General features: G+C 46.5%; 1 protein-coding gene across 2 annotated transcripts; it reads left to right on the forward strand.

The window, feature by feature from the left end:
• Positions 1 to 5,519: 5,519 nt before the first annotated feature.
• On the forward strand, positions 5,520 to 25,170 carry RPN2 (ribophorin II). 2 transcript variants are annotated; one of them, XM_068700700.1, is made up of 17 exons: positions 5,520 to 5,749; positions 6,603 to 6,698; positions 8,012 to 8,187; positions 9,052 to 9,127; positions 9,519 to 9,653; positions 11,692 to 11,868; positions 12,264 to 12,382; positions 12,797 to 12,902; positions 15,337 to 15,428; positions 16,267 to 16,381; positions 16,873 to 17,067; positions 17,585 to 17,671; positions 18,221 to 18,316; positions 19,213 to 19,288; positions 20,183 to 20,312; positions 22,678 to 22,763; positions 24,779 to 25,170. In XM_068700700.1, the coding sequence occupies exons 1-16, from the start codon at positions 5,543 to 5,545 to the stop codon at positions 22,727 to 22,729; spliced, it is 1,935 nt and encodes a 644-aa protein (XP_068556801.1). In that variant the 5' UTR covers positions 5,520 to 5,542; the 3' UTR covers positions 22,730 to 22,763; positions 24,779 to 25,170. The 2 variants fall into 2 exon arrangements, with proteins under 2 accessions (XP_068556801.1, XP_068556802.1); XM_068700701.1 differs by lacking the exon at positions 22,678 to 22,763.
• Positions 25,171 to 27,057: the final 1,887 nt, after the last annotated feature.

The raw sequence follows: 27,057 nt of genomic DNA on the forward strand, positions 1-27,057 counted from the left end.
GGGGGGGAGAAATGCCACCCTACAGCAGGCACGAGACCCAGCCGGGTGGGTGAGCGCCCCTACCAAACGTGGTGGGGTGGAATGGGATCAGGGAACTGTCGGGGTCACCCTCAAAAAGCCCTTCTGCCTGCGTCCCGCTATGGGAATCCCTTCGGGTTTCGCTCTTGAATGGCGAGCAGACCCCTGGGGGGCACCTTCACCCCCATCGCCCTCTGAAAGCAGCAGCCGGGTGCGTGCGGGGACCGGGGGTGCTGAGCTCAGCCCTCTCCGAGCTGCTCCATCCCGGGCTCCTTCTGCTCGCGGGGCCGGAGGAGCCGTTTCAGCGCGGGGCTGCTTTACGAGCTGCCGGCCTTGGCCGCCTTCTCCCTCGGTCGGGGCTGGGGGCTGGGGGCTGCTCCGAGCCGCAGGCGGGGGCCAGGGGGGATTCACGGGCACGTTTTTTTTTTTTTTTTCCGAGCATCTGGCGCTTGAGTGTTGATGAAGGAGAGGAGCAAAGCGAGCTCGGGCAATCCGAGGTGACCCAACCTGACGCTTGCAGTCGCAGAAGGAGGCAGGAGCCGGCTGCTTCCGCGGCGGGGGGAGGCAGCAGGCAGTGCTCTCCCGGCCGGCGTCGTGCTGCTGTCACCTGGCCCCGCTCCAGCCATGGATTTACGCCCTGGCCCCAGCTCCTTCACCCCTCTTCAGTGAGATCCTGATCCTTTTTTCTTTTTTTTTTTTTTTTTTTTTTTGGAGAATGAAACGCTCTCGCTCCACACCGCAGGGAGCCTGGGGGGAGAAAATCGTCCCCACTGGGAATCCTTCGCCCTGCAGCCTTGGCACCAGGCCCCGGGGTTTGTCCCCAAATGCCATCCCGAGGGGGGCTGGAAAGCCCCAGGCAGCCCCCGGTGGGTGCTGTGACCCCGTCAGGGTTTTGGGAAGGGCCCTGCTGGCTCGGCAGGGCTGTCAGCATGGGCAGCGCAGGGGGCTGGAGCTTGCACAGCCGAGGTTTATTTCTCCAGTCTCTCTGTGTTTATTTATTGTTTTATTTTAATTATATTTAATAGTTTCTCTGAGTGCTCCCTGGGGCCTTATTCCTTATTTATGGGCTTGAGGAAAGCCGGAGCAGAAGGGAAACGCTATCAGCCAAGCTGGGATGTCGACCACATGCACGCAGAGGCAGGTCCTCCCCCGTGCCCGTCACTACCTCCGCCCACGCTCGGTGCTCCAGCAAAGCCAAAAAAAGGGCTTTCTGCAGGCACTCAGCCCCGGGGAGCCCCGTGGCAGTGACTTGCCTGTGTCCCGTCCCTGGGTCCATCAGGAGGAGACCTATTAAGGCCCCTCCGTGGGGGCAGAGGCAGTCTGTAGGGCAGTTTCTGGCAGCATCCCTGCTCAGGTGCTGCTCCAGGGGGAAATTTGGGGCAGGCGAGCCAAGGCGGGCCAGACCAGCGGGCTCATGGCTTTGCAACCATCCCAAAATAAGGCAAAAGGCAGCTTCGTGCGGCTCATCGTACCAGCCAGATGGGAAGCATTTGGGGCCTGGGGGGTGAGATACGTCCCCACCGAGCCCTCCCCGAGCGCAGGGGGCACACAGCTCCTCCCGGCACGCCTTGCCAAGCGCTCTCCCCCTGCTTTCCATCCAAACAAGCTGTCAAGCTTTCAGCAGCCACCCCTGCGCGGGGCCGGTCACACTCAGGCAGACGCGAGAGAAATGAGTCCCACCTTCCCAGGGGCCAGGTGGGTCGGGGTCACCCCGTCCCCAGCCCCACGTACCAAGATGGCCCCGCAGCCACCCGGGGCGACGTGTCCCGGATAACCGGGCTGGCGGGGCTCTGTGAGAGGTTGGCAAATGCAGAGCTTTCTGAGCTGGCACCGCATTTGCTGCAGAGCCCGCATATCTTTGCACACTCCTCTATCCACCCAAAAAAATGTCTGTGCCCCCCCAAACCTCTAAAGCAAACCCTGGGGCCCCCACGCTGCTCCCCACCAGAGCTGGGCTGCAAGGGGCCAGGCTGTTGCAGGGGGGCTGGGGGCTTTTGGGACCCCGTGACCACTGCAGTGGGGACAGAAGAGGTGGGAAAACCCATGGGCAAGGGGCACTTTTTCAAGAGGAAGACAGTTCACCTGTCTGTCCAGTGAGTCTGATGGGTGGAAGGGAAAGCAGGAGGTGGGTGCAGACAGAGAGGTGCCTGAGGGTGCCTGCAGTGGGATGCACATCCTCTCCGTCCCTCCAGGCCGCACTCAATCACATTTTCCTGCCAGCTCCTTCTGGTGGGTTTTTACCCACGGTGGGATCTGAAAAGCTGCCAGGAAAATGTCTGGTCTTGGTATGCCAGACAGGAACGGGAGCTGTGAAAAGCCGCGGGGGCGAGCCAACGGTGTTTAACCTGTCTGCGCATCCCTTTCATGTCTGGAGGCGAGCGGGGAACGCCAGGACCCCTGCTGCCCCGCAGCCTGCACCAAGCTGTGGCCGGCTTTTATTTGGGAGCAGGAAAAAAGGAAAGAGCCAAAGAGGAAAGAAATGAGGACACGGTGCCAGCCCCTGCCCACTGGCAGCATGCGACAGAGCGGCCGGCAGGGAGCTGTGCTGCCCTGGGGGTGTCCCCGCTGGGTCCTCCCCACCCCCAGCTCCGTGCTGCCTCCCCCAGCCCATTTCCCTGCTCGCTGCAGGAGGATCTGGCGGAGCAGCACGGCTCTGACATCATCCCAAGGAAAAGGGAGAGCTCCAACGTGTGACGGGAGCGGTGCAAACACAACCCAGCTGGTGCAGCCGCCGCATGGCACCCGTCCCGTGCCCGGCTCCCCCGATGTCCTCACGGGGGTGACCCACGCTGCAGCTTGTGGTGGGGGCAGGATTCGGCACGTCACTGCTGCTGGGGGGGTGCTGGAGGTGCTGCCACTGGAGGGACTGGGATAACTGGGAGAGCCCCCGCAGCAGTGGGACACCCAGGGGTGATGCCCAAGAAGAAAGGTTGGGTTCGGGTGCAGGCACCAACAGCCCTGCAGAAAATGCGTATAAAGAATTCAATGAGATTTTAAAAGGCCTCCCAGCTGGGATTCATCAGGGAGAGCTTTCCAGGAGTATGAATAAGGCGAGCAGAGCCCAGTCAGCACCGCAATACCTTCGTGCCAGCCGGGGCGAGGTGAGCTCCTGGGAAAGCAGCTTGAGCAGCACGGGCTCCCCGAGGGGCTGCGCCAGGAGGGGTCCCTGCACTGCCGGGGCCGGGGGCTGATGGTGCAGGGAAGGGCTGTCCTGAAAAGCCGTTTGCATGCAGCCTGGGAACGTGCTTTAGCCCCAGAAGCACAGCACAGGCTCAGAGGTTGCTTGGCAGCGGGTTCGGAGGGACCACGGCAGCAGCAGGGAGTGGGCTGGGGGAGCGGGGAGTGCTCCTTCCCAGGCTGGTGCTATTGACCCTAAAAAGGGAATTGTTGGAGTCTTTACCAAAGAAGGCAGGGTGGCTGCGGGGCAGAGCGGCATGGAGGAGCGCTGCACTGTAGCCTGCAGGTCTGGGGGCTCGCTGCTGTGCTTGTTGCAGGCTCCTCTTGAAGGCACAGGGGTCAGATCCACCCCAGCACTGCTGCCTCAGGGCCATGGCAGGGACTGAGCTGCCCAGGTCCTGTGAATCCTCATGCAGCAGGTGTGGGGAGGCATCCGGGGCATGAGGCCCATGGTCCTTTCCGTAAATTCCCCCCATAAATTCACCCCGTACCTTCCCTGCTTGCACCTGCACGTGTTTAAGCGAGGATCCCACAGGGGGAGAAGCAGAAGCCATCCCACCAGCTTGTCCCAGGGCCCTCCTCCATCCTGCATCCTCCCTGCTCCATCCTCCCTTGTTTACCCACAGCTCTCCATTACCCACCCTCTGTCCTCCATCTCCATCCTCCACCCTGCATCCTCGGAGCTCTTCTGCCCTCCATCCCCTCTCCTCCCTCCCCCAAACCACGTTGCCCCCAGCAGAGCTGCAGAGGAGGCTCCGTGCGGGGCCATGCTCAGCCCCTTGCCCACCCAAGCCCCAGGAGGGGATCCTGACACCGCCAAACGTTCAGATTTGTTCCACACCTCCCCATTTCTCTGCCTGGGTCACCATCTGAAAAGCACAACCGTGGAACCCCCTCCCCGGGCACTGGCCAGTATGGACCAGGCTGGTCCCAGTAAGGATCTGCCCGGGGCGAGGGCTTGAGACTGGTTTTGTAACGGGAGATTGCAGCTCTTGAAGGGACACGGGTCAGATGCTATTAGAACTCAGTAAATGTGGTTTTAACAACCATCTGGCACTTCTTTTATATGCAATAACCATCCCATTACATCGAAATAAAATCCACATTTAAGGCGCTTAATTGCACCAGTGGCCCTTAGCTCCTCTCCCATCCCATAAAATACTTCCCATTCCCAGCAGCCACAGCAGAGGAGCTCAGCTGCGGGTCTCCAGCCTCCCCTTCAGGCCGGGCAGGTGCACAGGGGGGTTTCGACCCCTGGGTTTTCAGCCCCCACGGGGATTTTGTGAGCATCCGATGTGGACTCGAGCCCATGCCGAGCTTGACCAGGAGACAAATGCCATTTCTTGGGGAATTTTAAGTCCTTCTGCTTGGCTTCGCCCCGATCCTGGACAAAACCTGCCCAGGAAGGGCAGCGGGATGGGGAGCGGCACCGCAGATTGCCAAAACGTGTCACTTGTTGAGCGCCAGCTGTGAGGTGACGCAAACCCAGGGTTTTGTGCAGAACACAAGCCCTTTCTGGGCCGAAATATCAAAGAATCAGACACCACGAGGCAGCACGGTTCTCCTTATATTTCTCCCAGTGAAGTTGTGGAGGCACCACGGGGCGTTATGGGGTGCTTGGGAGGGACCCCACCCCCAGGGGACCCCATCCCCGGGGATCTCCCTGCGGTGCCCGGGGGCTCCCAACACGACCGCCCAGTGCCCTCTGCAGGAGGCGGCCCAGCAGGAGGGCAGCCCGGCCCCGGCCTCAGCACCCCTCCGGGCAGCCCGCCTGGGGGATTTGCTGCTCGCCTCTGACCCAAATCTCCCCTTTTTTAGCTTAAAATAACCCCCCCCCCCCCCATCCTGTCATCGTGTGCTTGGGAAAAGGGGCACTTTGTCTTTTTTTTTTTTTTTTTACAAGCCCCCCCTTATAAAGGCAGGGCCTCGGGTGGCACGGCGCGACAGGGCATGTCGCGACACATCGCGGCATGTCGCGACACGTCTTGTGGCTTTGCCGCCGCGTCCCCTTTAAGGCGCCGTGGCGGTGCAGGGGCCGCGGGCGGCTCAGCCAATCAGCGGGGCCCACATCCCCGCCGGCCGCCAGGCGGCACGTACCACTGCGCTCCGCAGGGGGGGCACCTCTGCCTATACCATTCCCCCCTCACCCCCTCTCCGCCTCCCACCCCCCACCCACCCCAGCCGTCTCCGCTCCCTTTTCCACCCTCACAGCGTCCCCGTTCGCTCTCTCTGATGCAGGCAGAGCTCCGCGGCAGCAATCCCCATCCTCCCTCCCCCCCCCGCGATCAGCATGGGTGGTACGCTCCGAGCCGGAAGCGGCGCGGCGGCGCCGGAGGAGGGCCACAAGATGGCGGCGCCGTGCGGGGCGCGGGCCCTGCTGCTGCTGCTGCTGCTGCTCGGCGCCGCCCGCGGCCTGGCCCCCAGCCACCGCCTCACGGCCCGAGACCTGGCCCGGCTGCGCGCCGCGCTGGAGCGGCCCTTCGGCGATGTGCGGGCCGCCTACCACGCCGTGGTGGGGCTGAGCAGCCTGGGGCTGCGGCTGGAGGACGAGAAGGTGAGCGGGGGGCGAGGGGCGAGGCACGAAGCCCCCGCGGGGCAAGGAGGAGGCGCCTCGGGGCTGTGGGGCCGTGGGGAGGCCGCTGCCGGGCAGCGTTGCCCTGCCCTGCCCTGCCTTGCCCTGCCCGCCTGAGCTGAGGCTGGTTAAAAGGTAGAGGTAATAAAAAATAACAGCTAGGCATAACATTTGAACGTATATCGTTAGTTTAAAGCATTAAAAGTTTGGTTTAAAGCATTAAAATCCTGTCTTACTTGAAAGGCCTGTTCTTCCCATGCGCAAAGACCAGCGATTTATGTACCAGCAGTTAAATTCTTGGTTATTTTCTGGTCAGAAGGACATGTGGGTGATGCACGTATCATGGAGGCAGTCAGTAGTATTCTGGCTGCTTGTCAGTGAGTAATCTTCATCACTCGCCTTCGTAGTTTAGCTGCTTACCTGGTTTATCTTTCCTTATGCTTTGATATTCTGCATCCATAAATGTGCGTGTGTTTGTGACGTACAGCTGGGAAGCAAGATTCTTGTCTCTGGAAGATTTTGCCTATGAAATATACACGTGGGCCTTGGATGTTGATGAATGTCATACTCAAATTTGAGCTGGTTGCAGTAGAGTCAGTGTGAGAATCACTGATCGCTTTGAACAGGAACCATCTTTGTTACTGTGCACCATTTAGTAATGTAGGGTCTGGGGTTGTAGGTTCTGCTACATCATAATATTATTTGGATTTCTTTTGCCTTTTTAAATATATGCTGATGTGCGTTTTTATACTGAAATTGTCTTAGAGTATCATTTAAATCAAGTCAATCATTAAAGTCAAGGTTGTTGCATAATTTAACTTCTCTTTCCTTGCAGGCTGCGTGTAATTTCATCAAATCTCACGTAGACTCCAGCAGCGTCGACTCCCTGTTCTATGCTGCACAATCCATCCGCGTCCTGTCTGGTTGCGAGGTGAGTTTGGGGCCGTAACCTCTGAAGACAGATGCTGCGAAGTCAACATTTACCTTGATACGTGTATAAGCATAACTTCTATTTTACTTTCTCTTAGTACGTGTTATTCTGTTGTGTCTTAGGTAAATAGCTTACAAAGCATCTGGGAGTACTCCCAGACAAGGCAAAGTGAACAGGTATAAAGCCAGCATTTTCTTCACCACAACTCTGAGTACCTGATCCAATACTGGCTCCTCAGCCACATTCTGATTTTTTTTTTTTTAAGAGTAGAAACTTCCAGTTCTCTTCTTTGTTAACTTTCTGGTTTGAACAGCATCTCATCAGTAAATGACAGGTCTAGGCACAGTTGTAAAAAGCCTTTTTTGTTATAATGTCTAAAAATTGTTTTAAACCATGCTACTGTGCTGCATCTTAGACACGTGATATTCTCTCTCTGTCCTGACCGATGTGGGGATCTAGCAGAGAAGTTTTCTTGTACATACCTGATACCAAACGATTGAAATAGAACAAGTAAATACCCTCTTAAAATGTTCCTCTGCTGTATTTCACACACGGTATCCAGCAGCTGATCGTTTCCTACCCCAGCTGTTTCCCCTTTACCCACCAAGTTCAGGTATCCTCTGTCCTTCTCTGTGATGGTGCTGGCTCTTTCAGCCTATGCACAACAAATAAATTCTCTGAACAGTCACATATTTTCCTTCAAAAAAGTAGATCTTCACAGAGCTGATTGTCAGAAGACCCGTGGTTGTGAAGGCTGTCTCCTTCCACTCCCTTCCTTCCCCAGGTACCCCTCATGTTCAGTCATGATGTGAATGCAGAGCATTGTGTGGGGCAGAGCCAGCCTGTAGGTATGGGAGATGACAGAGGTTTGGATGTTTCGGTGCTTTCTTGATTGAAACATCAGTGGCTAAGAAAAAAGGGAGCCAGTGCATTTTAATAACTCCACAAAGCAGCATCAATCATGCATTCTCTGGACAGACAGCACACTGTATGGTTGAAAGCCCGGCAGTGAACACTGCAACAATGCACGTGCAGTCCATGCTTGCTAAGTTGTGGGTATCAGATGAAAAGCAGGTAGTATTACTAGCAGGCTTCCAGGATAAATCTGAATTGTGGATTATCCTGACTAATTGAGAGTTGACAGCAAATCTTAGGGACTTAATTGAACTGAAAGGTGATGAATTATAAATGCTTTTTCCCAGATATAGCTTACTGTTCACCAGTCACGCGTGCTGCTCCAGAAACAAGTCAGCAGTGACTAGGAAGCTATGTTCTTCGGTGTGAATTGGTGTTTTCTTTGTGCTCTTCCTCAGGTTACCATCTCAAATGAGACCAGGGAGCTGCTGCTTGCAGCTGTCAGTGAGGACTCCTCGATCACCCAGATCTTCCATGCTGTCGGGGCCCTGAGTGGCTTTGGCCTTCCTTTAGCTTCTCAGGAAGCACTTAGTGCCCTTACTGCTCGTCTTAGCAAAGAAGAAAGCGTGCTGGCGTAAGTCTTTCAGGCAGAAATGTTTCACTGTTGCACACTTATCTGATAGCATTTGGGTTGTAGAGTAAAGGCTCTTTTAACACTTGAGGTTTTGCAATGTAGTTCCAATAGATTGTGCTGTGTTTTCATTTGGAATATTTGTTTAGGTCATTATCGTCTCTCTGGGAGAATGTGGAAAATGTTTCTGAGCTGTTCTCTGTGATTTTAGCAAATGAGCTTGTGTGTTCAGTGTAGTTCAAGAATAATGGTCAATAAAGAGGATGCGTGCCAAAGAAGCCTCTTCTTTTAAAAAGATTCACAACAAATCTTTGACTTAAAATCCAGCCATGGTTCCGCATCATTCCAGCTTGTGGTATGCTGGATGCTCGTCCTCAGACCTTTTGTTTATGGGCTGGGATGTGTGTGCTATGAGGTGGAAAAAATGTGCCAGTAAGCAGAAGGAATCCTGGCACTAATCACCAAAGAATTGGTTAAGTAATTTTTACTGTGAAAGGAAAGAATAGAGCTTTTCTTTAAAGCTAAGAAAGAAAGGGAAACTTTTTAAAGGCTTGTTTTCTAGGCAAAAAAAATCCAGATTCCTAGAAGCATTAGTAGCATGTCTGGGGATCTGGGCAATGCAGAGATAAAAGTTTGGTTTCTTCTCCGCATTCGAATCTGAGCTTATTGCAAAGCTGATACAACTAAAGCAGTCTTCTCTAATGAATTCTAAGTTTCCACTAAATACCTTCAGATTCATTGCCTAGAGTCAACTAAATGCAGTAGTGGCTGCCTTACACCTCATTTGGAATAGAAACTGTAATTGCTTTGAAGGATGTTTGGCTTTTAAGGAACAAAATTCATACACTTGTTTTTTTGTTGTTTCAGAACCATCCAGGCGTTAGAAACAGCATCTTACTTGTCCCAGCAGGCAGATTTAAGTGCCATTGTTGAAGAGATAGAGGTAGGAACACGCTATGGTCTCTAATTATTCAGGATTATTTGTTAGATGTCTGTGATACTAAAAGATGTGTTAATAGGAAACGCAATGAAAAAACAATCTGGCAAATTCCTTGTCTGCATCAGGTGGGTTGGCTTGGCTCTTCCCTTCAAGCAGGTATTTCTCATGGAGTTCAACTGTTTCACAGTGGACTGTGACACAAAGTCCACTGATGTAAATAATATACTTAAATCCAGTAAAGGCTGAAGGGTTTTTTTTATTATTATTTCTAAATGATGTAGAAAATAATTCAGTGAATCCTGTACCAATTCTCATGACTAGAGGTCAAATTGTAGAGTTACCTTCCTTGGATCTACTAAAATGCAACCTAAATAGAATTTATTCTTTCTGTCAGGATCTTGTTGCTCGCCTGGATGACTTGGGAGGAGTATATCTGCAATTTGAAGAAGGAATTGAGACTACTGCACTGTTTGTTGCTGCTGCCTATAAGCTGTCTGACCATGTGGGTACAGAGCCAGCAATGAAAGAGGTCTGTATCTGCCTTGTCCTGTCTCGCACGATGTAACTTACAGAACGGATCTACCTGGTCATCATGGTGCACTGCAAGAGGCCAGTTTAATGAGGTGGAATTTCTTCTGGAAAAATGAATATGCTCAGTGAAAAAGGAGATCTCAGAGTGAATGTTAAATAACAGAACATAGGAGGAAATTCCACCTTTGAGATCACATGCTGAATTTTTTTTTTTTTTTTATGTACAGAAGGAAATTGCAAGTGAGGCCTAGGTTTTCTTTGTTTATTGAGACAAACTGCTGGAAAAAAAAAACTTGTTTCAGAGTTTGTTCTGGTATTTGGCACTTGCCTAGCACTTTACAGCATTTCAAAGTGTTTTGCAAGTGTTATTTACCTGTGAGGAAATACAGACACCCTAGTCAGGAGTATCCAAAAGGGAGACAACGTTAGTACTGTACTCCTACAGGAATTCAGGCACAGAAACTTGTCACTGTACTATAATGAAAGATCGTTTGAAAATTCCTTTAGAGCTTGATTAAGCTAGAAATCACTGCTGCAAGCTATCCATTTAGTATTTTTTCCATAACAGGTTAACCACAGTAGATGCACTTTTGATTGAGAATGGCATCTCCCTAGAGTACAAGGCAAAGTGACAGGGTTGAAACAGAAGCAAGTGTAAGACATCTGAGTTAATTCCTGGCTCTCTTCCATGCTGCTGCCAACAAACTAACTGCGAAGTAATTTTGGTGTCATTTTTGAGGTGGTGATTCTCCTACACACAATTCTAACTGTCAGCATCCAAGTGATGTAAGGAAAAAAGAAAAAGCCCAATTAAGGAAAATTGTTTAGTGTTGATTCAGAATTGTGCTGTCAGAAGTGCTATTGTCAGGGCTTTAATGCTCTATCTCCTGTGAATGGCAAAGGTGCCTCCTGAAAACAACAAAATTCACTTTAAAAATTAACAAATGAAGGATATGGAAAAATAGCTTTTTAATTTCTACAAGTTAAATGTGTGTGTAAGTTCTGGTTAAGGTCTAGAGCTATGCCATGCACTTCAGATGAAGGAAAACAGTTTGTACTATGCAGGAGTTCTGTAGCATCTGTCTGGATGCTTTCTATAATCACATGATGCATTAATGAGCACTGATGTACAAGCATGAGGTTGAACATCTGAGATGCTGTGGGTTTCATTTAGGGTACGTCATCTGCAAGTTACTAAATAGCATGCCCAGTGCTTTATTTGGGGTTGTCTTTGATTATTCTCGTTTCTGGTTAGAATTTAGCCCACAGTCCTTTTTTGGATCAAAGTACAGGTAGTGAAAACTGCCATTTTCCTGACTAGCAGGGGGTACTGGAAGAATCTGTATCAGATGGTGCAGTCTGCTCAGTGTGGTGCTGGTGCACCAACCCTACAAGGTCAGGTAGGAAAGCCAGCTGGGGAACTGTCCCATTCCTACTGCCAAGAGAAGAAATTAGTTTAGGCATGTCCCAGAGCTGGCTCGGCGTTCCTAGTGGCACTGCTTGGCAGTTAAGCCTCCTAGCCTGAAGATGCTGCTATGCCCCAGGGGCTAAGCCTTTGAGGGCCTAGGCTGGCTGCTTCCAGAGTCGTGAGGATGCTTGGCATCGCCTCTCTGTGGCCTTCCCACTTTGTTCGGTAGCCAGGACGTGTAGCCTAGGCCTTCTTCACAGTAAGAAGGCAGTTTAAATCCTGCTCCTGGAGCCAAGCTGTCTGTTTGCAACTGCACGCAGTGTGGACTGGTGAGCTAAAGGCACCTTCCCTTCTTAAACACATAGTTTAAAGAAGTAGATCCAAATCCTATTTTTGCATGATTTTAGCACAATTACAGTAATTGTGGTTGGAAACTCCCAGCCAAGAATAAAATGCTAACGTGAAAGGTAGCTAATTTTGGGTTACCTCATAACTTGAGTTATTTTTAAAGCAAATGGGGGAAATTAAACTGTCTGAATGAATGATATTTTTGTTAATACCACCGTACTGTTATGCAGTGTTGTGGTAAGCTGCTGGTGCTCATGTGTCGTTTGCCTTTCTTTTTCAGGACCAAATTATCCAGCTGATGAATGCCATTTTTAGCAAGAAAAATTTTGAGACACTCTCAGAGGCTTTCAGTATTGCTTGTGCCACGGGTGCTTTATCCCGCAACCGCTACCACTTGCCTGTCATTATTGTCCCTGAGGGGTCTGCAGCTGTGTCTCACCATCAGCCTGTGCTCAAGGTAAGTCCGTACCCTAAAATCTTAATTCATCTCTTGGCCTACTCTGTAGTCTCGTAGGTCTGGGTGAACTGGATGCCTAAGGTGATGCCTTTCATTTTAGGCTCCATGACATGCTCCGTTTTGCTAGGTCTGGGATTTTAGTGCTTTTATATCAAATAATTGTTCGAAACCTCTGCTTACCCAGGACTTAGACTCTGCCTTGACAAGGCGCCTTGTAGTAGTCAGCTCTTTTACAAACTTTACCTTTCCCCGTTATGTTAAGAAGAACTAGGTCAATCAGGGATTCTGGGCAGGAGAGAACTCCAGGTACATAATACAGAAGGGGTAGAAAGTTGTGCTTCTACATTCCTCCTGAGACAATGAGTTTCCCAGAAATTTCTCTTTTGCTTTTGTAGCTTCAAGTGACCAATGTTATGTCCCAGCCACTTACTCAAGCTTCTGTAAAGCTGGACTATGCCAAGTCTGCATCTACCAAAGCCACCGTCCTTCAACAGACACCATTTGTTCTGTCAGGGTAAGAATTTTATCTTATTTTAGGCTTTGTAAAGCAAACGGCTGTTATTTAGACAGTGTGGGATGTGCTTCCTATGCTCTTCCACCAGAAAAATGCCTGTGTGATGGAAGACTCAATGCTGTAGTTGCATTTTGTTGGCAACAGGTGACAGCATGTTCTGTACTGATGTTGAATTTGTTGCATGGGTCTTTTTCTTTTGGGAGTGGGGAGTTGCAACATTCTTCTGACTTCGAGGGAGCTTGAAGATATTTTTCACCCTGTGCTTAGTAGTAGTGTTAGTTTTGTGTCACATTTCTGCTTACCTGCTTAATCTAGCATATTTGGAGACATCTTGGTAGCAAGATATTACCTGCTTGTAGGTTGCTTTGTTAGTGTCCTAGAGGATGCTTAATACATTGCCTTTTTTTATTACAGAGATGTCTTTGAGCTGAACTTCATGAACGTCAAACCTGCGAGTGGATATTATGATTTCTCTATCAGTGTCGATGGAGATAACCGATTTATTGCTAACAAAGTTGAGGTGGGTGTGTTTGTCATTTCAGTTCTGTGGTATTTGGTGAAACAGCTTTTTATTTAAATATGCTAAGCACGTTGTACAGCATCTTTATCACGTTTTTCTATAAAGTATTGAATTTTGACTTGAGACTGTGACCAGTAACCAGATTAGTATATGATCAAAAAAAATTTGTATAAGTTTAAAAACTGACTTATTGCTTAGATGTTTACTAACTTGACAGCAAATGAACAAAGGCTAATGGTGGAAATGTTCATGTAGCAGCCAATATTTTGAATTAGCTGTGCAAAAATGATTACTAAGAATGATGTTCTTCAGAGCATTCAGAACTTGAGCCTGTAAATCTCAAAGCTTGGCTAGTGGATGACTGATTGGTGATTGCCTGATGCATGGAGGTTAAGCATTTGAGAGCTTTAGAAAAGAGCTTTAGAAAAGAGCTGTGGGGGTCCTTCTGGTTTCTAACTGGCTATGTGGTGATGTTTTTGTAGCGGAGAAACAGTGACCAAAGCAAGTAGAAATTAATTCTTCATTTCTTGTGTTCATAAACCCTTTTTGGTGGCAAAAGCTGTTACAGCACACCTCTCGGAAGAAGAGTTTTTTGTATAAAACACTCAGAGCTGTACTTTCCCAAGTTTGTTACTGTGAGAAGCGTGCGACCCGGCTGACTACCAGCATAGTCACTGCAGTGTCAACAGCTGAGAATGCTCTTCTCCAGTGATGTCTGTTCCCGGGTTAATTTTTGCCCTCAGTTGCCTATTTAAGGAAAAGCTTAGCTTTTTAAAGTCTTGCAACGTAGTCAGCTCGGAGCAGAGGAAGACACGTATTTACAACTGCTGACCTTTCCTGTATGTATCAAATTGATGTTGTCATTGTAGTAGTAATGGCACTTAGGAGTGTCAAAAGGGCAGTGATTGGTCCTGCTTCAGCTCGCTGCTGGCACACAGAGGTACCAGGGGGAATGCATTAACGCCGCGGTGGCTTTGTGTGAGCCGCTTCTAATAAGACACATTGTTATGGGGGAGGACTGCTGGGGGAACTGCTTTTTTTTTTTCCTTACTGTTATTAGCATTAATTGTCCTTAATGCACCATCGTTTTTGACAGTAATGAGCTAAACCAGTGGGTTATTATTCCAGGCAGAGCCTGCATTTCCTGGCATTAAAATATTTGAGGGATGTTTGTGTACTATGCAGTTGGAGGGGCTGTGTGCAGCAGCTCTGAGTTGCCTTCACATAACTCTTTTTTAATGATTATTTCATTAGTCCATCTTTCTTTGCTCCCATCTTGGAACAGAGAAAGATTTTGCTAAAGTTAGCCTAAAGAGTCTGCTAATGGATCCAGTTTCAGTAGTAACATCTATATCAAATCATGCTTTTTTTTTTGTAAAGGAGCTCTCAAGGTTATTGTGTTTGAAGTCTGACCTGAATAGTTTGTTTTCACGTATTCTTCCCACAGGTTTTGTGGGAATTATTTTTCAGGTTGAGGGGGTGGGGCTGTTTCACATCAGCAAACCTGCAGTAATAAATCGGAGTGTGTGTTGAAAAATGTCTTGGCAATGAAACTAATTCTCCAGGGGAGCGTTTGTAAGCTGTGAGAACAAATGTGCTAATTAAATCCTATGGACTGCAGTAACCGCTTGTGTTTGGGAGAAGGGCTGAAGTCAGTCAGACCCGCTGAGGTTCGCTGTCTGGGTTGGATGGTCTGAGGTTTGGGACAGGGGAGAGGGCAGGAAGTCATTCCTCTGCTCGTAGTTTGTAGGGCGCTTAGCACAAAGGAGCTGTGATAAATGGCAGGGCCTTAACGTCTGCAGTGCCCTAAATGATAAATAGCAAGCCTTCCTATAGCAAGCCTTCCTTCAGAGGCACAGTTAAAAAAAAAAAAAAAAGTGAAAGTGCAGACCTGCAGGAATGCTTTGGCTTTTGCCTGCTGGTAATAAAATCAGCAGAAACCTCCTAGGGTTCAGGAGCCAATGCAGGCATAACTGGCTGCTGTCTGGAGACATCTCTCATCTCAGATTGCTGTCCAGGGCACAGAAGTACAGTGCATGTGCAGTTTGAAGTCGTGTTTTATATGATGTCATATTTAATAGCAAGCTTCTACTAGTGTAAAAGGAAAACTAGTTGGATCTGGATATCTGGACTGTTTCATTAAAAACAGTTCTGCAAAGTGGAGCTAACTCCAGTGCAACTGAGGGATTGGTGTCTTTAGAGACAGCTGTTAGTGAAGGGGAAGGGGTTGGTTTGGGGCTAGTAATGGATGCAAGAGCTTTGCCAGAAGGCAAATTGGTGTAGACATGCTTGTTCAGGCTAGGTTCTGTCTTGGTGTAGAGGAAGATTCTCCGTGGGGAAGGGGACAGAAGAACGAAAGCTTCTGAAGTGAACATGACCATTGTTAGGAAATGTAGGAGTGGTCCCAGTAACTTTCTGTTGTGTTTTGTTGCAGCTGAAAGTCAAAGTTTCCACAGAAGTTGGGATTACTAATGTAGATCTTTCTACTGTGGATAAAGATCAGAGCATTGCACCAAAAACAACCAGGTAAAACGACTCACTCTGTGATCCTTTAAGGGGCAGTGCTGGTTCTAGACTAGAGGTCTTCGGAGCTTCACCTACTTGGATCTTGTATTGGAATGCCAACAAAATTGTACTAATGCTGTTTCTGTTACACCTGTGAGCTCTTTGCGAGAATAGATCTATTTCTTATAAGTGGTTTTCCTTATTACCAAAATAATTTCTAACAGAAAACAGGTGACCTTAGTCTTCTGTTCCTTTGGTACCTCTCTGTAGCAAAAGTGCGTTTAAAATGTTTATTTTAAGGTTTCTATTATTGTTGAACTTTGATAGGAACTAATGCAATCTGTACACTGTATTTTGAGGTTATGGCTTTATCACAGCCTGGTGTGCCTGATTCTCAGTTGCTCTTTAACTGACATCAATTAAAATGAAATGCTTGTAATTTAACTTCATTTGCATTGCTTCTCTGAGGTCCATCCCTGCGTATTGATAAAGCCTTTCTGTGCTGAAGTCTGATTGTGTTACATCTGTTATGCTGCCATCACACCTTTTTGTAGCAGAGCCTTGTGTAATGAAAGGTGGGGTGTAGTATTAGCCTTGTTCTTCTTGTTCCTCCAAAACCTGCAATGAACTAATGTTTTATATGAAAACGTATGTAGCTTGAAAACAAAATGAAGACTTTTGTTCCTCCTTTTTCTTGAATTATGGTGGAACAGAATGAATTAGGTCACCTGACTTCTTGTTAAAATAGACCACTTGAGTAGATAGCCGTGCTGTTAGTTAGGCTTGCTTGCCTCAGTTTCTTTGAATGCCAGGCCATCATTTGGAAGATAACCTCAACTCTGTTTTTTTTGTTTCCTAGGGTAGCTTACCCAGCCAAAGCCAAGGGCTCGTTCACTGCTGACAGCCATCAGAATTTTGCTCTATCCTTCCAGCTGATAGACGTGAACAGTGGAGCTGAACTCACCCCCCACCAGGTTAGGACAAATTCTTGTCATTCTGTGTCACCAAAACGTTCCATCTTGAAGCATCCAAGGTTACAGTTGCTTCTGAAAAGGTTTGGTAGGTTTTGAGAAGACTTACGTTTCTGACATGGACTGTGGAAAAAACACTAATCTTGGTAGGAGGGAAGTGGATTTGGCTCGTTCATGTTTAAAAAATAAAATGCATCCATCCCTGTTGTGTGTTGTTGCACATACCCTCTCCAGTAGCATTCAATATGTTGCCCTGTACCCCACGTGGGCATCTGAACAGAGTTGGTCCTGTGTTAATGTGGTTACTTGTAGAGGCATTGTACAGGGCTGGCTGTGTAGGGATCTAGAGAGCTGGCCTCTCAGTTTATTTTCTAGCTTCTGTTAAATGTTGCGCTTTTTGTTTGGGGGTAAATCTCTCATTTCAGTGGCATTTATAAACACATATATAAACATATTGTGAGATACTCCAGCAATTTCACAATCTTTCCTTTCAGACTTTTGTCCGACTTCACAACCAGAAGACTGGCCAGGAGGTGGTGTTTGTTGCAGAACCAGACAGCAAGAATGTGTACAAGTTTGAGCTGGATACCTCTGAAAGAAAGACTGAGTTCGATTCTGCCTCTGGTACCTATACTCTGTACTTGATAATTGGAGATGCCACTCTGGAAAATCCAATCCTGTGGAATGTGGTATGTAGCTGGAAGTGCGGGTGATATGGTTCTGAGATAATTGACAGTCTAGCAGGAGGGTGGTGTACAGGCTTGGAAGAAAAAAGCTCATTTTTTTCTTCGTAGTGAAGCAGAAAACTTTTGGCCATTTATGGGTTCTAAGGTTTGCTGTTCATTTCTAAGTTTTCAAACTCCATGTAAACATCAAAGTGGGATTGAAATGTTTATTTCATCACAGGGTGAAATAGAAACTTCAGTGTGTTTGTGGGTTCAATTGTAAATTCACAGCAAACACTTCAAGGTTTAGCTTTTCTGTGCTTGCTGCGCTGGAAATAAGTCCAACCTTTAGTGATGAATAAAGGGCGTTACTGCTTCTGTGTAGGAGAAATTTCTTTTAAGATGTGGAGGGTTTATTTTAGATTCCTTTAAAAAAATCTTTCAATCTGATAGGCATGATAAGCAAATTGGTCACAGTAATGTAATAAAACTTTTCATACATTACAGTTAAAGTTCATGAAGTTGTGGTATTTCATTTCAGGCTGATGTTGTGATCAAATTCCCAGAGGAGGATGCACCATCCACGGTCCAGTCCAAGAACCTTTTTGTTCCCAAACCTGAAATCCAGGTACAACCAAAACCATGCTCTGTAGATGGGGGGCTAGTCTTATTTTTGCTTATCTAGTCTTTGCTCTAATCGTAACTTTTTTTGATAAGTAATCTGTCATAAAAATAGTAACTGTGCAAGTAGTGTAATTAAAATAACACCAATTGTACTGCTTAATGGGAGGGAATTAATTGCAGTCCCCTGCAGTATGAATAAATAGGCAGTGTCCTACCTGTGAAAGAGCAACTGGTGTCAATGAGAAGACTCAAACAAGAAAATCTGACCAGGTAGGCACCACAGAATGCGCTCTGCTTTTGGAGATTTCTCTTGCATCATTCTAGCCATCTCTGCTGATGGCAAACTAACCAGTGCTTCTGTGAGTACAAATAAAAGTTAACTGAGCAAGAGACCAAATGTGCAGAGACTGGAATAGGTGTTACTTTAAAGAGGCATACTCTTCAGCCAGAGGAATGCCTAGAAACAGCAACAGGGCTGAAGTTGGTCCTGTGTGGAGCTGAGAAGCTGTTCTGTTGGAATGCTTTCTTACAAGCTGGGTTTGTGTGTTTGCAGCACCTCTTCAGGGAACCTGAGAAGAGGCCTCCCACTGTGGTATCTAACACGTTCACGGCATTGATTCTCTCACCACTGCTCTTGCTGCTCATTCTGGTGAGTGAACTGGGCCACAGAATGACATTTCTTTCCATTTCTTTTTTTTTTTTTCCATTTCTTCTACAGGAGAAAAGCAGTGATTCTGCTTCGCACTCAATCACAAAAATCTGTGTTACTTAATCCCATCAGACTGATTCCCATTTATGGACTTAATTGGCATTTGTGTGTCAGTAGTTGAAATGTCTAGCACTAGTTCAACTGTAGCATAAGCTCAGTGTTCTGAACTTAACGTGAAAGAAAAATCTCATCTAGTCAAGTTAAATTACCTTATTTAGAAGATGAAACTGATCCCTTACTGGCTTTGCAGTAATTTCCCATTAGCTATTCTTGCTGGAGGTTGACTTTCAGAAAGCTGTGTCCATTGGTCTCTGGAATTTGCAATATATTTGTGGATGAGAAACCACTTGGAGAAATTTCATTGCTCCTGGTTCCCATCCTTCATGCCTTTTTCTTCTGTATTCTAAAAACTGAGATTGTTTTTGTGAGTAAATATCATGTATCTGTAATTGGTCTTTTGCTGAGTCCAAAACTACATAACTGATTGTTACCTATTTCATCCTTTTAAATTAATTCAGCTGGAAATAAATAGCAATATTTTTCTGGAAAATGTAGATTTCAAGCAATATCCTCTCTTCACTTTAAAGTAATTGAGGAACTGCCTTTAGGGAATCAGAAGCAGTAGGAGAAATTTCCACTAAAGGAACTTAACAGCGCTGTCTTTGACAAAATTACTCTTCTGTCCTCTGTACTAGAAGACAATGTGCTTCTGTAGAGAATACACTGTGTTCATTGAAGAACTTAACTATCTTTCAACTCTTTTTCCTTTAAGTTTAAAATAAAAGCTTGTGTTTACAAGACCTTTTTTATTCAGGTTTTGTTTCTTTTCCTTTTAGTGGATAAAGATCGGTGCCAACATCTCCAACTTCAGCTTTGCTCCCAGCACCATTGTTTTTCACATGGGACATGCTGGTAAGTGTCAGAGGCTTTCTGCTTTGACCTTCTCACCTGGGAGTTACAGATGAGAGCCCTGGTGGTAAATGGGCTTGCAGCCTATTAACGATAATGACATAATAGCATAACATTTGTTCTCTTGTTTTCATCTGCCTTCCTGCTCTTCATGATTGTTAATATGGTGATAAACCTGTTTTGGCCATCAGCTTATAACAGCAGTCATTACCTGGGCTCCTCTCACACACAATTTATCTGTACTTGATAGAACTTCATATTTCCAGAGGTCACGCTTTTGTTATTGCATGTTTGTCCTCTTAAGCAGGGAGTTTCTGTGGGGACTGAAACATGCAGGGCTACCATCTACATCTTTTCCTTAAAACTCTTCCTGTGGAAGTCTTGTTCTTCAGTTGGACTAGACTTTGTCATCAATATTATCACACCTTTGATTGCATAGTTATTTACAGTCTTGGTAGACTTTCAGAAACACAGGAGATTGGGAGAACATTGGGTCTACTGTTTCCTGTATGACAGCATGTTGCTTATTCCAAACCAGTTTCCTTGGAGGCTTTATAAAGCTATAAGTTCTTAAAAGTGAGTAAAGGTTAATATCCTCTGTTGAAATCCAGAATATCCTCCTCTTTTTAAAAGCCTTCAATGTCTGTAATAGCTCCATAATTATGCCACAGGAGGATTGGTTGCATGTTGTCCATCATTCTTCTACAATATGAGGACCCAGATGTCGTCTTCCCTTGGCAATAATGTATAGTCTTTAAATCTGTCATTCTGGAGATTCAGAAATGAGTTAGAAACCAAGTGCTTAGGCCTGGCAGTACAACATAACAATTGTTCTGGGAATAGCTAATGGTCTGTCTTTGAAGTGTAGTTTGAACTGTGGGCTGTTTTTTTTCACAGCAATGTTGGGACTCATGTACGTCTACTGGACTCAGCTCAACATGTTCCAGACTCTGAAGTACTTGGCCATTTTGGGTGGTGTCACGTTCCTGGCAGGCAATAGGATGCTGGCTCATAAAGCAGTAAAACGGTAAGCCAGGCACGGATGCCTTGGTGGGAGCAGCTTTTGAAGATGTCAGGGAGGAGATCGTATTGATGCTATCGTATGTCAGTAACTGATACAGTGATGAATGTTGCTTTCAGTTCTTAAATCTTGGGAGGGGGGTCTGTTCTTTCCCCCTCTCATGCCTGTTTTCAGATTAAGTGCCTGAACTAGGGTGATGAGGCGCTGTCACTGAGGTGCAGCTAACTGCTGCTTCAGAGAGAATAGCCCATGTGGCCACTTGCTGAAGTGGTCAGGCACAAAGAGAAAATGAGTGGAAGCACGTCCATATTGGCATGGGGAGAGCCACTTTTGGCAAGATACATGCCCTGACAAAATTGCTTTACTATGTGGCGTATCAACATTTTATAATATTAGGTAATGAGAGCTGCTATAAACACAGAAGAAGCTGAACTTCTATGCAGCTGTGCTTGCGGGATAAGTTTTAAGAGGAAGAATGTTAAAGTGAGGGTTGCCTTACTGCTGTCTTCTACCCGAAGAAGGATTGCAATGAAAAAAAAAGGAGCAGCTGCTTTTTGAAAGAGGGCAGTCACAAACAAAAGGCAATACACACAAGCAACAACAGGTAAAATTCTGATAAATGTTAGGGACACAAAATTCAATGAAGATTGTTGGGCACTGTACAGGAGGATTCAAAGAGGTTGTGAAACCTTTATTTCTCTGGAGGTGTTCAGAACTTGGCTGGATATCACCTTGAGTGCTCTGCTCTGACCTCAAAGTTAGCTCTGTTTTGAGCTGGCGCTTGAGCCAGATCTCTGCAGGTGTGTTCCAACTCAAACTATTCTATGATTCTGTAATAAATACACCGAGGAATCTGTATTAGGCACTGTGAAACACAGGCAAGCCCTGAGCAAGTTTTCTCTCCAGCTAGAAGGTGTGCAGCCAGTGTGGTTTTGTTCCTAGACTGCTGCTGAGGCAGGGCTGTCAAACCTGACTGCAGTGCTGGTTCTGAACCTGTGCTGGAACAGCTCAGCAGCACTGGATCGTGCCCTGCCCAGCTGGGTGGGTGCCTCAAGCATGGCATAGCAGTGAGTTGCCCCATATGGGCATGGTTTTTGCATGGGTACATACCTCACCTGTACTTTCTGTACTGGCATAGGACTGATTCTTCACGTTCATGCCCCGTGCCACAGGGTCTCACATGTGTGCCATGGCTTAGGCAGCCCGCAGGCTGTTTGCTGACCCAAGCTTCCAATATCGTGCATCAATCCAAAGTCAGACCTTCACCCCTCCTTCACTACTGCCATTTCTGCCACGGAGTCTCCACATGAGATACAAATTTTAGCCCTTTTGTACTCTGCAAATGTGGAGTTTGGCTCTGAAGATGATCTCATGATCTGCTTTACCATCAGACCTGTGCTTTTTTTTAATTCCCCTTTTTGAGCCTTTAGAAGTTTATCCTTGCATGCCTATTTGCATAAATATTCCTGGGTTCTCACATTTTTGATCACACTATTAAAATGAAGACAAGCTGTAAAAAAATAAAACAGCAACAACAACAAAACCTCACAAACACAGAGTAGAATTTTCAGGGGTTTCACAGGGATTTGTTGCATTTAAAGCATTTCTATTTGCATGGGTATAGAAGGGGGCACAATTATTGTAATCAACCCTTTCCATGCTGTTCTTTCAAGTTCTTCAGACTTGCTCCCTTGGATGCCCAGCCGTCCCTGGTGTGGTACTTTACTTCGTTAGCATAACAGTTCCTACCAGGAGCTTGTTGCCAGAAGGGCTATGTTATGTCACTTTAATAGTGATTCATTTTTAACTTAAAGAGTAATAATAAATCATTATCAACAACATGTTTCCTAATGTACAGATGTGGGGAGGAAAGAATACAACAAACCTTATATTTTAAGTGTCTTAGCTCAACCAGGGCTTCTGCTAGCACAGAAATGCAGATGGTTGGTTCCTGCTTCAAAACACTGCAGGGGGTGTCTGTGTGCTTTCTCACTGTAAATGACACGAAGCTGCAACTACAATGGCAAATTTGAAAGTAAAACTTCTACCTCAGGCTAAAGTTAAACCCTTTGTACATGACTTTAAAGTTCAAAAAGATGTATCTTTTTGTTAACACGCAGCTAGTCCGTCTCAGATGTTGAAGTGCACTGGTAATTAACTAGATTGCACTTTGAGGCAAAGCTGCTGTTGCGCTGTGGAGAGCGCTGGTAGAGGCTGGGGGGGAACTGTATTTAAACCATGTTTTTACAGAAGTTACCAGAAGGCCTGGTTTTGCTTTTTGCGTTTCTATCGTTGGCTCTGGTTCTTGGAGCAGGGCTGCTTTCCTCTTTCCTATCTTCTCTGAACCTTTCTTCCTCTCTCCTTTTGGCAGGATCGCTGCAGAGCAGAGCAGTAGGTTGGCAAAGTATAGGACGCTGCGATAAAAGGGGGTTTTGCTAGTGACCAGCTCTTCTAGAAGTAAGGGTCTTTTTGGAATTTGCCTTTCTTGGGCTTGCTGCCTGCTTCATTTCTCTTCATCCCTCACTTCTTGCACAAAAAGATACGAGCTGAAGCTGCTTCCTTCCAACATTGTTTACTTGGCTTTCAATCAGTCCTTGGGTGTCCTTGGCTACCGCTGGGTTTGCATACTAGCAGTACATGTCCTCTGAGACTAAATTGCCTTCTTGTGATTCCTTAATCATCTTGAGTCTGTGTGGTGATACGCGCACATGTTAATACTGTCTGAGGTGTAGAAATCAACCTAGTCTAAGCAATATTGTTCCTGTAAATGATTAACAGTGTTAGCTAGAGGAGAACATAATAAAGATGCCCCGTATCCCATCCTGCTGTTGATATTCCCTTTCCCATGTGCAGTATTCTGGTTATTCAGCTGCTAGACACTCTTTACTGCTGGTGAAACTGAATTATGTCCTTGCTTGGATTGACAAGAGCTCTGTATGCAGCAGAAACCAGGTCAGCACCACCTCATTCAGCTGAGAACATGACCTTACCCAGGGTTCACCCTTGGTTTAGACTGAACCGGTCATGATGGCACAGTCAGCAGCAGCAGCAGCAAGCTCCCCTTGATTGAATACAACTATCTGAGAGGTCTCCATTATCACTTGCTGGTGTAAAGCCCATCATTTCCTTTGATTCTGAGCAGGAAAGGTCCCAGTTTGCTATGTCTGCAGTGGTGTGGGAGGCAAGACTACCTGCTAACGCTGTGTTACCCAATTCGCTGTGCGTGGCTTCATTTCTTAGCAGCACATTATTTTATAAAGTAGAAGGGAGAAAGAATCTGGGACGAGTCCTGCGATGGGACTGAAATTGCTGAAGAATGTGCAGCACTGCTGTCTCATGAGCATCTGCTTTCTCTCATGTTCGTAGCCAGTGCTGCAGGCACACATGCAGTGTGCTCGGCAGAGCTCAGTTCTGCAGCGCAAAACAAACCAGCGTGGCTGGCTGCGTCTCAGAAACCACGTGTGCTGTGCTCTGAGCTTCTGTTTGCACATCTAAAACCGTCCTCCGTGCTATCTGAAAAATCACCTATGGAGAACTCGGCATTGTGTTCCATAGGAAAAACACCCTGGTACTGCCTCATCCCTCCCTGGGGTGCAGGAGGGATGTTAGCACAGCACAAGCTCTGACAAGGAACTGGAGAGGAACAGGAGGTGGCTGTCACTCGTGCTGGTGGAGTGGTGCTGACTGTAGCCTGGCTGTTTGCTGGTGCTGTGCTGGTTGCTGGATGCTTCACTTTTGACCAAAACTTTGAGCCACTGGTTTTCAGCTTTAGTGGTCAGTTGCCAAATACCCAGGAAGTGTGTTCTCCACAGCTTGCGAGCTTTTTGCTTCTTAGCCTGGTATTTTAATTCCTGAATTCCCTGTAGGCTGTGAGTATAATCCTGGAAGATGTTAAGATGTTAATATCCATGGTCCATATGTTAGGTTTTCCTAATCCGTAAGTGCCGTCACAAGCATTTTTCCTTATTGCTGGATTCTCTGATGCCCCAGATGTCATTTAAGACTGTATTGATACCACTATCTGGGGAATGGCCTGTGAAGTGCACCCAGCTATGCTTGTATCTGGCATCTTGGGAGAGAGAAGGACCCCAGAAAGATGGACCTGCTGTGCCAGCTTTTTTGGAGGTCTCTCCTTTGTGTTTACATGGACCACCTGATTCCAGTTGGATAAATTGTCCCTGTTTAAAGTAGAAGAATGGTGGAGTAGCTGCAGGCTTTGCATTCAGCCCTGCTTTTTTTGTCCAGTTTTGTTTCATAAGGCTCGTCCATCCCTTTGTGCCAGACCTTCATGTTGTCTGAACATTTCCATGCTACTTGAGTTCATTCCTCAGTTACATTGCAGTACTGGTTTTATTACTCTCCTGTCAGATGAACTTCCTTTGAGAGAGAATGAGGGTTCGGGGGACACTTTTACTCTTCGAGGAAGTACTTTGTTGTGTGGAAGAGTTAATTGTTTGGATTTTCCTTTCCAGGACACACTAGCACCAGAAGAATGGAAGAAATGGGGAAAAAACAAAGCAAATGCCTTCAGAACAGAAGTGAATAACTGAAAGAGCAGAAGAAGGAAGGCAGAAGATTTTTTTTATATATAAATTAAGTCAAGAGGGTTCCAGTTATACTTTTTTTAAAAAAAGTTTTGATTTTCACTGTTGTGTTCATGCTACCTGAGTGGTTTTCATATGAATCTCAAAAATCCTTTCTTCCCTGGATCCATGCCCCACTCCACTCTTCCCTTTTCTTCTCCTGGGATATTTGAATTTCTTTTAGAAAAAGAAGAAAAAGGAAAACATAATTCTACCTTTCCCCAGGCGCCCTCTCCTCGTACTAAGTGATTTGTGAATAAAGAGGAAAGAATGGTCCTGAATCTTGTTTTGGCTGTTTCAGTCTCGGACTGGAAGTTGAGCTCACATGAAAATGAAATGAGCTTTCTGGCTGGGCAATTTTTCTGTGTTAGTCATTGTGGTGCAAAGGTTCCTCTTCTTTCATGTCCTTTCCCAGAGGTACGTGTTTATTTGGGGGCGTTTCCCACTTCTGCCCATCGTTTGTGATGCTGTCATCTGCATTTCTCTGCAAATTGCTGTTCTCTCAACTCAGGATGGCGCCAGGCTCTGCAGAGCTGCCACGGGTGCTCAGAGCTCAAAGAGGAGGGGTCCTTGGGCTCTGGCCCTTGTAGGCCTCGTGCCTGGCGTGTCTGCCCCGGCAGGTTTGGGGTGCCCTTCTGGTGGGTTTGTTTTCATGGCAGCCTCTGGAAGTGACCTCCAAATATGAGTTTGATGCCTTTTAATTCTATGTCATTGGCTGGTGTCTTCAGGCTAATGGCACATGCACTGCTTCTCGCTCACCATCCTCCTTATAACCCTGAACTTTGTATTTAATAATTTTGTATCATCAACAAATTAATGAGCTGGGGAGGGGGAAAGATGAATGCTTGGAGGAACAACTGATTTCTGGGGAGTTCTCCTGATGAACAACTTGCATGTGGTAAACTTAACGGTTGCTCCTGGCTCCCTCCCCTGTGTCTGTGTGTTGGCTCCTGTTTGTCCCGTGTCAGATGGGTTTCTTTAAAGACCTCTTGGCAAAGGAACTTTACAAACTGTCTTTTGGAAATCCAAGGAAATTATATCAACCAGCAAGCATGTGGATAAAGGGTGTGGAGCTAATTCCTCCGAAGAACCTCACATGTGTGAGGCATGACTCCGCTTTATAAAAGCCATCTTGCCTCTTCCCCGCTGCAGTTGTTCACACTTAGCTCACTGGTTCTGTTCTTTGTAACACCAGTTCCTACCAGTTTGTTCGTGGTGAACACTGTACTGAACACCATGCAGGCTTGATGAACTAGTCCCTTGACCTCCTCTGCACTCCTTCAAAGAACTGATCTCGTGCTAAATTCGAGCCTTCTGGGAATAAAGGGGTTGTAAGCAAGAAATAGTTAAGCCACTATTTACACTATTTTACCCTGCAATTCCTTTTCACTCTTGAGTTTTTGAGCTTTTTTTTGTGTTGTTACTGCACACCTATCCGCTTTGATTTATAACTTTGTTTTATAACTAATCTGCTGATACTCACACTGTGACAGATGCTCCGGTACACCCCCTGTAGCAGATCTCTGGCATGTTCTCCAATGACAGTACAGATGCAAAAAGAAAATCATGCAGTTCCGTGATTCATTTTCTCTGAGCTCTGCTTGTTGCTGTTGTGTTTTTTTTTTTTCTTTTTTGGCTATATTTAGGAAAGGATGTTTTTTCTTCCAGTGGCCCTTTATTCTTAAGACACTTTCTGATTTGCTTTTTTTTAAACATTTCATCTCCCAGAGTTTGAGCGTTTGCTTCTTCATTTTTATGCAAACCAAGCTTTCAAAGGAATCCCTCTTATTCCAGATTGGTACACTCACTCAGCTGTTTAATCATACAGACTTAGGTATTTCCAAAGTATTTTATGATACGTCTTTTGATTTAAAACTATTGAATGTAGTATAGTGTTTGAGTATGGCTTTCATGTCGCTTGTAATTTTTTTTGCTACCTTGTTTACTTTCTAATTTATGAATATGTTTTTGGATAGGGGGGTTCCTTTCCTTGGAGCAATTTGTAATGGCTTCAGGCACGTTGGCTGGTGTTAGACAACAGCTTTACAAGCCCACTTTGAAGCAGTCCCGTTCAGGTTTCTTTTGTTCCAGCTGTACTGCGAAGCAGAAGGATGACGTGTCTCACCGTGACAGTTCTCTGCCTGCGTAAGGGTAACGGATCGCCCATT

This window comes from Anas acuta, chromosome 16 (genome assembly GCF_963932015.1).
Source record: "Anas acuta chromosome 16, bAnaAcu1.1, whole genome shotgun sequence".
Classification (NCBI taxonomy): domain Eukaryota; kingdom Metazoa; phylum Chordata; class Aves; order Anseriformes; family Anatidae; genus Anas; species Anas acuta.

What these genes read in the sequence shown, in the direction of transcription:
- RPN2 (XM_068700700.1), top strand. Translation starts at nt 5,543, where the DNA reads ATGGCGGCGCCGTGCGGGGCGCGGGCCCTGCTGCTGCTGCTGCTGCTG. An exon ending in ATCCAATCCTGTGGAATGTG is followed by an intron (nt 17,068 to 17,584) that starts GTATGTAGCTGG and finishes ATTTCATTTCAG; the next exon opens with GCTGATGTTGTGATCAAATT. An exon ending in TTCCCAAACCTGAAATCCAG is followed by an intron (nt 17,672 to 18,220) that starts GTACAACCAAAA and finishes GTGTGTTTGCAG; the next exon opens with CACCTCTTCAGGGAACCTGA.